The sequence below is a fragment of the Spinacia oleracea genome, chromosome 6 (assembly GCF_020520425.1).
Source record: "Spinacia oleracea cultivar Varoflay chromosome 6, BTI_SOV_V1, whole genome shotgun sequence".
Classification (NCBI taxonomy): domain Eukaryota; kingdom Viridiplantae; phylum Streptophyta; class Magnoliopsida; order Caryophyllales; family Amaranthaceae; genus Spinacia; species Spinacia oleracea.
In genome coordinates this window covers 56,089,472-56,098,949 of record NC_079492.1, presented here as the reverse complement: position 1 = coordinate 56,098,949, position 9,478 = coordinate 56,089,472, and the positions used below count along the sequence as shown (strand labels likewise).

At 38.3% G+C, this 9,478-nt stretch overlaps 1 protein-coding gene across 1 annotated transcript; it reads right to left on the bottom strand.

The window, feature by feature from the left end:
* Window positions 1-3,871: 3,871 nt before the first annotated feature.
* On the bottom strand, window positions 3,872-7,083 carry LOC130462376 (pheromone-processing carboxypeptidase KEX1-like). The gene is made up of 2 exons (XM_056830511.1): window positions 6,998-7,083; window positions 3,872-4,724 (listed from the first exon to the last, which is right to left on the bottom strand). The coding sequence occupies exon 2, from the start codon at window positions 4,713-4,715 to the stop codon at window positions 4,029-4,031; it is 687 nt and encodes a 228-aa protein (XP_056686489.1). The 5' UTR covers window positions 4,716-4,724; window positions 6,998-7,083; the 3' UTR covers window positions 3,872-4,028.
* Window positions 7,084-9,478: the final 2,395 nt, after the last annotated feature.

The window sequence follows — 9,478 nt, the reverse complement described above, 5'->3', positions numbered from 1 at the left end:
TTGACTTAGGTAAACAAGTGACAAAGTCCATAGAAATAAAGTCCCATTTCCAGCTTGAAATCTCTAAAGGTTGGACCTTCCCTTGAGGTCTCCTATGCTCAATTTTAACCTTTTGACAAGTCAGACATCTAGCCACAAATTCAGCCACTTCGTTCTTCATCCTTTGCCACCAATAGACCTTTTTCAAGTCCTTATACAACTTGTCACCCCCTGGGTGCACAGAATATGGCGTATTATGCCCTTTCATCAATCTCTCTTTCAGTTCTCCACACTTTTGAGGCACGCACCACATGCCTTTGTACCTCAAGCTTCCATCATCATGGATTCGGAAATCTACCTCCTTACCTTGCGAAATCTTTTCCTTGATTCGCTCCAACTTCACATCACCAGCTTGATTCTCTCTGATCTCATCAATATTGACGGTTGGATGGTTAAGGCATTCATTATTCCCACAAGGCTCTCACCACTTACTATTTCAAGGTTCAAACGCTGCATGTCCCTACACAGCTCGTTAGCAACTACTAACGCATTAACACTATGACTTGATTTCCTACTCAAGGCATCCGCAACTACATTGGCTTTTCCCTCATGGTACTGGATATCCAAATCATAGTCCTTAATTAACTCCAACCACCTTCGTTGGCGCATATACAAATCCTTCTGTGTGAAGATGTACTTCAAACTCTTGTGGTCCGTAAATATCCTACACTTCACACCATACAGATAATGTCTCCATATCTTCAATGCAAATACTATAGATGCTAGCTCTAAATCATGGGAAGGGTAATTGGATTCATATGGCTTCAATTTCCTTGACGCATACGCAATAACTTTCCCGTTTTGCATCAATACACACCCTAAACCATTCTTAGAGGCATCACTATACACATCGTATGCACCACTCTCATCTGGTAAGGTTAACACTGGCGCGGTTGTCAATCGCGTCTTTAAGGCTTGGAATGCTTCCTCACACTGGTCACTCCATTCAAACTTGGTTTCCTTCTTCATCAAGGTAGTCATGGGCTTGGCTATCCTAGAGAAGTCTTGAACAAATCGTCTATAGTAGCCAGCTAATCCCAGAAAACTACGAATGTTAGTCACACTCTTGGGCTTAGGCCATTCACTGACAGCTTTGATCTTAGCAGGGTCGACTGCCACTCCTTCTTTTGACACAAAATGTCCCAAAAATGCAACTCTTTCTAACCAAAACTCAAACTTTGAGAATTTGGCATATAACTGGTTATCTCTCAAGGTACTCAACACCGATCTCAAGTGTTCCGCGTGATCTTCTTCACTCTTTGAATACACTAGCATGTCATCTATGAAAACCACTACAAACTTGTCCAAATAGGCATGGAATACACGGTTCATTAAGTCCATAAATATTGCAGGGGCATTGGTTAACCCGAAAGGCATAATAGTGAACTCATAATGTCCGTATCTAGTTCTGAATGCGGTCTTTGGTATGTCATGGTCAGTGATTCTCAATTGGTGATAACCCGAATGCAAATCGATCTTCGAAAAGATTCCTGCTCCTTTTAGTTGGTCAAATAGGTCTTCTATCCTAGGTAATGGATATTTGTTCTTGATTGTGACCTTATTGAGCTCCCTGTAGTCTATACAGAGCCTCATACTCCCATCCTTTTTCTTCACAAACAACACTGGTGCTCCCCAAGGCGATGCACTTGGCCTAATATAACCTTTCTCCAATAGATCCTCTAGTTGGCCTTTTAACTCATTCATTTCTGCTGGAGCCATTCGATAAGGGGCCTTTGAAATAGGGGCGGTTCCAGGCACTAAATCTATGATGAAGTCAATAGGTCATTGGGAGGCATTCCCGGGATCTCTTCTGGAAATACATCAAGGAATTCATTGACTACTGCAATATCCTCAGGCTGATCCTTGATCCATGCTCTAAGTTCCTTACATTACATAAGAAAGCTGGGTTCCCTTTACTGACTAGCTTTACGAGTTCCATTGTCGTGATGATTCCTATGTTCTTAGGTTTACCAAAACGGCGATATGACACTACTTTGCCTAGGCTAGACCTCAAGTGAACCTTCTGCTTCTCACAAACTATTTTGGCTTTGAACTTGGCCAACCAATCCATCCCTAGAATTACATCTAGCTCTCCTAACTCAAATTCGATTAGGTTAGATAAGAATACGGTCTTGGCTATGGTAATAGGCACATCTCTATGGATTTTGGTACACTTCACTATATTACCAGTAGGTATGACTATAGGTACTTCAATCGATTCAGGCTCTTTCAACCCTAATTTCCCCAAAGCATCTACTGATATAAAAGAATAAGTCGCACCAGAATCAAATAGAACTTTAACTGAAACGGAATTAATAGAAAAAGTACCCGCTATGACGTCAGAGGAAGTCTCCGCTTCTTGCCTAGATATCACATTCAACTTTCCTTGGGCAACTCCTTTGTTATAGCCACCTCCATTGGTGTTCCCATTGTTGTTTCGATTCCCATTCTGTTGTTGGTTCCCTCCAGGCTTTCCATGGTTCTGGTGATTGCCATTGCTATTGCCATTGTTACCACTTTGGTAGTTCCTTTGATTTCCACCTCCATTTCCCCCTTTCCGGTTCTGATTATTCCGGTTATTGCCTTGGTGGTTACCTTGATTAGGCTTTCCATTCTTAGAATAGCATTCATACTCCCTATGGCCTAACTTCTGACAGAATCTACAAGTCACCAAATTCCCATCACAATCTTTTCCAGGGTGATTCATGTTACAGCGCCTACATTCGTAGGTCCGTACTCCATTCCTTCCAGACTGATTTCCACCACCTTGGTTGTTGCGATTACCACCATTGTTAGCCCTAAACTGGAAATTCCCAATTCCTTTGTGCTTCTTAAAATTCCCCTGATTCTGATGGTTATTTCCTTGATTTGAGTTTCCACCATCCTTTCTCTTTTCAGCACTACCATTCTTCCTTTGCTGTAACCCATACAGGTGAGCAGCTTTTCCGTACAGGGTGTCTAATGAGGTAAAGGTCTCTCCAGACAACAACAATTGTAAGTCCATGGTCAAACCATTCTCGAATCTTTGAGCCCTGAGCTCTTCCGTTGCCACCACTTCAGGTGCAAACCTAGACAGCTCTATAAACTTATAATAGTATTCCGTCACAGACAGACTTCCCATTTTGAGTTCAATAAACTCCTGCGCCTTTTGCTTCTTCAGGTAGGGTGGGTAAAACTTGTTCCTTAGTGCAGTTTTGAATGCTTCCCATCCAAAGTTAGGTGTGGCTCTAAGGGTATTTTCACATCGTTGCCACCACAAATCAGCTTCACCTCTCAGGTAGTACACAACACTATTCACCCTAAGGTTTTCGGGGCAATTCACAGCTACAATGAGTTTATCAAACTCTCTCAACCAGTTCTCCAACACACTTGGTTCAATCTCTCCGCTATAGAGTGGAGGTTTGCTTTGAGCTATTTTCTTAAACATTTCCCCAGCCGGATCATGCACTGGGTTGGCTCTGGTTTGAGCTAGGTCTCGAACTACCTCAGCTAGTTGTCTAACCACTTCAGAAATCTCTTGGTTAGCCATATCCTTTCTCCTGGATAAATAAAAAGGCTAACTTCAATATTGGTTGGACACGACATTACTAAGGTACTGGTTCTACAACGAACCTACTCACAACAATAACACACTTAGGCGCCACCTAGGGGGAATAGTTGGCGCCACTTTCGGGCCTTCTCACCCCACTATTCGATGCAAGTACATTTAGATGGTTGCTACTAAACCACCTTGCACATAAAATTTCATTGAAGAAATAAAAAATAATCCCTTTGCGATACCCACACGACTTAGAATTGAGAATTAAACTTAAAGGATAACGAAAAAGGAAATTCTATTCTTTTATTAAAACTCCAATGAATAAGTCTTACATCCACTAATGCCATAACATTTATTCTCCAACTATAATAACTATAACCATAAATAGTAGCTTTGCCACTTTATTACTTCAACGAAAAGAAAAAGAAATAAAACTAAGGATTACATTTCTCTAGAGACTAACGTCATCACGACGATCATTTCTTTCCTTGTATTGCTCTGGAGTAAAGTCTCGATCATTAGGATCATCCAAGTCTTCTTCCGGATCCGAGTCTTCATCCATAGCCTCATTATTTTGCTGTGGCTCACTATCAACCACATTATTCTCTTCAAGCTCATCTTCAGATCCACTGGATATCTCAATGGTTGGTTCAGGAACTATAGGGTTAGGATTCTCAATCTCTACCACATCATCATCACTATCCTCCTCAACATCACTAGCTTGCTCATCATGGATCATATCACCCTCACCATCACTTTCTATTCCTCCATAGCCCATACCTAGACCCGCAGAATACTTCCCATCCTCATAGCTAATTTCTGCAACCTCTAGGATAGTAGCAAGAACCTCAGCATCATACTTCCACCTACCATCACTAGTCCCATATTTGTACCGATTAGGGGTACCATCACTATAATGCATGTCACTGAACCTATTCTTTAGGTCTATGTAGGGGTTCTTATGGGGTAAACAATGTATAATCATACTAGCCATCATATCTTTGTGCCTAAGGTGGGGCATATTCTTGGTTGAAGCCAAATAGTCACAAGCAAACACGATCTTCTGAACATACGTGCGAGGAGTCTCATTATCCATCTTCTCTAAGTATCCTAAACTGGTGAACTTAGAAGGTAGCATCCTTAATTCCTGAAAATTCACAACTCAAAAGTCTTACTAACGCGTTTCCATAGAAATTCCAACCCCAAAAAGGATACAATAAATAGTTCGTGGAGCCAGACAATTTCAATGCACAAGTATATGCTCAACATGAAATATGATGCAAATAATCACATAAAGCAAGATAAAACATGGTTAGAACATATACATGGCAATTAATAAATCACATTATCATATAAAATGCATACTTAAACTAATATGCCCTTTCTTAATCTACCCATTTCTCACTTGAAATAATATTAATTTTCGAAATTAATTAAGAAATAACTCATAACTTAGTTGAAATTATTTAAATTAAAATCGAAAATTAATAAAATTATCGATTAACTAAATAAATAAATGAATAATTTTCGGATAATTAAAAATAAAAAGAAATCCGAAAAAAAATTAAAATATAAATTCGAAAAAAATATTCGAATAAAATATATAGATAAATAAATAATTAAAATAATTCGGATAATAAAATAATTTCCGAAATAAAATAAATAAATTCGAATTTAGTTCGAAATTTTCGAATAAATAAAAAAATAAATTCGGAAAAATTAATTAAATTAAATAATAATCCAAACTTTTCAACTTATTTCAAACGACTCAAAATAATTGGTATTTGACCTTTAAAATATTGAGTACTCAAAATAATACGTTTTGACTTTAGGAAAATAATTTTCGAAAATCCTAAAGTTCCGCAATCGTAGTTTAAGGATTTACCACTTTGCACTATTAATTAATGCAAAGCAGCTCTCACACTAGAGCTCTGATACCACTTTGTAACACCCTAATAATTCCTTGCTTTTATAAAACCATTTTCCAACTTAAAATAAAGGAATTACTAAAGCATTACCACCACCGTGATAACTGTTAAGGCTATTACCAGAATTACGCAGCGGAATTAAATGTCAACTAACTTTTTTAAAAAAACATAATAAATGAAATATCAAGGCCTCCTACAATTTGGAACCATAATGGTCCAAAACCCAAAGTATAAATAATTCAAACATAATTAAAATATTAAATAAAATAGTTTCAAAGAACGAAAACATGCAACTCTCTCAATCATCCCAAGCCACATGATTTCGATCGTACTTGATCTACCAACCTGCTATATTAATCTACTCCCCAACAATGCAAGTGCAAATGATGGATCATCATAGGGTCATTAAGGCAAAGGCCATGACCAGAAACACCCAAAGCACGTAGTCAGCAAAAGCTGAGTACTTACAAGCATAGAGTAAATGAAACCAAAACATGCATCACTCACTAAGTACTAATCAACATGCAAAAGCCGTATAATAATTAACAAACAATCATGAGATACCAGACTCGACTCTTGACTCGACTCTTGACTCACCATTTAATTAGAATAAGCTTTGAACGGGCCAAAAAAATAATCCACAAAGGGAAAAAGGTGATGGGAGCCAACCATACACCAAATATAATAAATAATAAAAATTGGGCCATACCGAGTGTCGGGCCATACCGACGGAATTCCTGCGCATAATATAAATGAAACAACGTCTTGTTTCCTTAGTAGGAGTACGAGCTTTCTGGCAAGACTCCCCCCATTGTTCATACTCAAGGTATATACGTTCCAAGAGTTTTGAAGCTTGTTCTGGTTGCACTTTACGTTTATTAATATTTTATTAAAGGCGAACTCAAGACTCGACAACATGCACACATACAATTAATAAACAACAACCAAAACAAATCTTATTTTAATGCTTTAGGACTTGTGATCAACCAAGCAAGACACTTGTGATATTACTACCATGTTCCTTCGCACCAAAGTGAGACTCCACATCATGCACATTAACATGAGGGTTGTGCCCTTGCACGACAAATCCTAATTCATTTCATACATAATATTCCCAACTGAACCCTACATGTGCGGTGGCTTACGTGAGCTAACCCTTCACATGTGGTAAAATAAATAGTATGACGAGGTACATATAAATGGCTCAAAGTATGCTAGACATCCCGTACAATAGCATACAAATAAATAATCCATCCCTTGCATGTGAATTGAACCATACATGCATAAATATTGAACAACATGATTGACAATGAAATTCATACTCATAATAATTTCAACATGCTTGTTCAACAATTAATCCAACAAATCCAACATCACAAATCACATGCTCGTTCATCAAAATAAACATGATTCCACATAATGTAATTCACATCATCAACAATCATGTAATGTCATTGACAAAAAGGTGTGATCGCCCTAGACTTGTACGTACCTTGAATACCTAAGCGTAGGGGCCACTTTGCAATAACGAGCACTCAAGTAGAACTCACCTCCTATCATCAAAATAATGAAACTTAAATTATTTCCATGTTCATTAAATTTCCAGCAACTTTATAAGAGCTAAAACTTCCTTTAGACTTTAGAATTCAATCGTTTTTCAATAATAAAGTCGTCTCAATTTGCAAAATCAATCCCTAGTACAAAAACATACTTTTTCCGCATTTAAAATCAATAAAAATCAACACTTTAAACCTTTATTCAAATCTGAAAATATAATTGATTATCATAATTAAAATCATCACCTAATTATGCTAATCAATTGACTCATTAGGTCTAGGTTAAAACCCTAACTTGAAAATCCCAATAACACTAGTTTAATATCATAAAAATCCATGCTTTAATAAATAAACAAATCTGAAAATTCATCCTTTAATAATTAAAACAAACCTAATGAATCACAACACACAAATCCTCAAACCACGGTATTCATAACCGGTTCCCAACATTTTAATTACTCAAAACAATATTCATATAATAATTTAAAATACGGAATTTAAATAGAATAGGTAAGGAAGAAGAGAATTATACCAATCCGTCCTATAGCACGGAACAACCACGAATTAGGGTGATTGGGCGAAAAAGGAATTGAATTACGAACACGAACAACACACACACACAAACACACGTCGTGTGTGCGCGCACGCGGGCGAGAGGGGCGACGAGAAGGGGCTGCGCGCAGGGGCTTGGGCGCGAGGGCTGCAGGCGCGCAGTGTGCGCGAGGAGAGAGCGAGAGAAGGCGAGTGTGGGCGCTGGCACGCGAGGGCGAGAGAGGGAGTGTGGGTGTGGTTGGCGCGGGCAACGCACACAACAGCAACAACAACAGCGCAGCAGCAACGCGAGGCGCGCTGGCTGGGCTCGAACAAGAGGGAGGGGCGAGCAACAAGGGGCGAGCAGCACACGAGCAGCACACGAGGCACGACCGTGCTCGTGCTGTGCGTGCGGGCGGACCGAGCCAAAGAGGAGAGAGAGAGAGGAGTGTTGGGCAAGAAATCAAAAAGGGGCTTTATGAAATTTTAGGGGTTTATTTAATGATGGGGAGTCCTATTTATAGGCTCCCTAATCCCTTGATGGGCTAGGCTTAGGATATTTGAGTTGGGCTTAGGAATTAAATGAATTGGGCTAGTTTAGGATTTAAATTGAACTGTTTGGATTGGGCTCGTTTAATAAAACGAATTGGACTTTTTATTTAAAACCCGAAGCTTTAAAAATCATTTGCAACTCATTTAATTTCCCGACTCAAGAAATAAATTCGTTTCGTAATGAATTAAAATAATAAATATTCTAATTAATTAAAATACATTAAATACATTTAAATATTTTTTAAATGCTCATAAATCGTAAAATGCTTTATAAATATAATAAAATATATTTATAAATATTATAATAATACGAGGTATTACAGTCTACCCTCCTTAAAAGAAGTTTCGTCCCGAAACTTGGGTTAGGAAATCCAAAATTCAACTCAACTTGAGACTTTCTGAGACTTTTCAATACGTTCATTTACAAAAGTTTTAAGTTGCTGTACTCTTTACATGATTAAACAGGACAATAATAAGTGTCACTCCGTTTGATTCAAGACCCTCAATCACGCCTCACACGTAAATGCCAAAATCAAGGTTCAATCCAACGGCGTCATAATGTCGGATTTTCGAGTCCAAAAATTCCAAATTTCAAGTTCAAAATTCAATCCAACGGCGTCATAATGCCGGATTTTCTAGTCCAAATTTCGAGTTTCAAATTTTCTAGTCCAAAACCTCAATTTTCAAGTTCAAATCCAACGGCGTCATAATGCCGGATTTTCAAATCCAAGCCTCAAGTTTCCAAGTCAAAGTCCCAATCCAACGGCGTCATAATGCCGGATTTTCTAGTCCAAATTTCAAGTTTCAAATTTTCTAGTTCAAAACCTTGATTTTCAAGTTCAAATCCAACGGCGTCATAATGCCGGATTTTCTAGTCCAAATTTCAAGTTTGGAGTTCAAAGTTCAAATTTCCTAAAATCTCAACCTCAAGTCCAAATCCAACGGCGCCATAATGCCGGATTTTCCAAACTCAAGTTTCGATTTGCAAACAAAATCAATCCAACGGCATCATATTGCCGGATTTTCTAGTCTTCAAGCTTCAAGTTCAAATTCCGACTTTCTAGCCCAAAGCTTCAAATTTCAAATCCAATCCGACGGCACCATAACGCCGAATTTTCCCATTCAAATTTCGAGTTTCAATGTTTCAAATTCAAAACTCAAATCCAACGGCGTCGTAATGCCGGATTTTCTAGTCAAAATTTCAATGTTTCCATTCAAAACTCAAATCCAACGGCGTCATAATGCCGGATTTTCTAGTCAAAATTTCCAATCGCGTCATGCCGGATTCCCTATTTCAAACATTCAAGTCTTCAAGCGTCAAAGTCAAGTTGCCA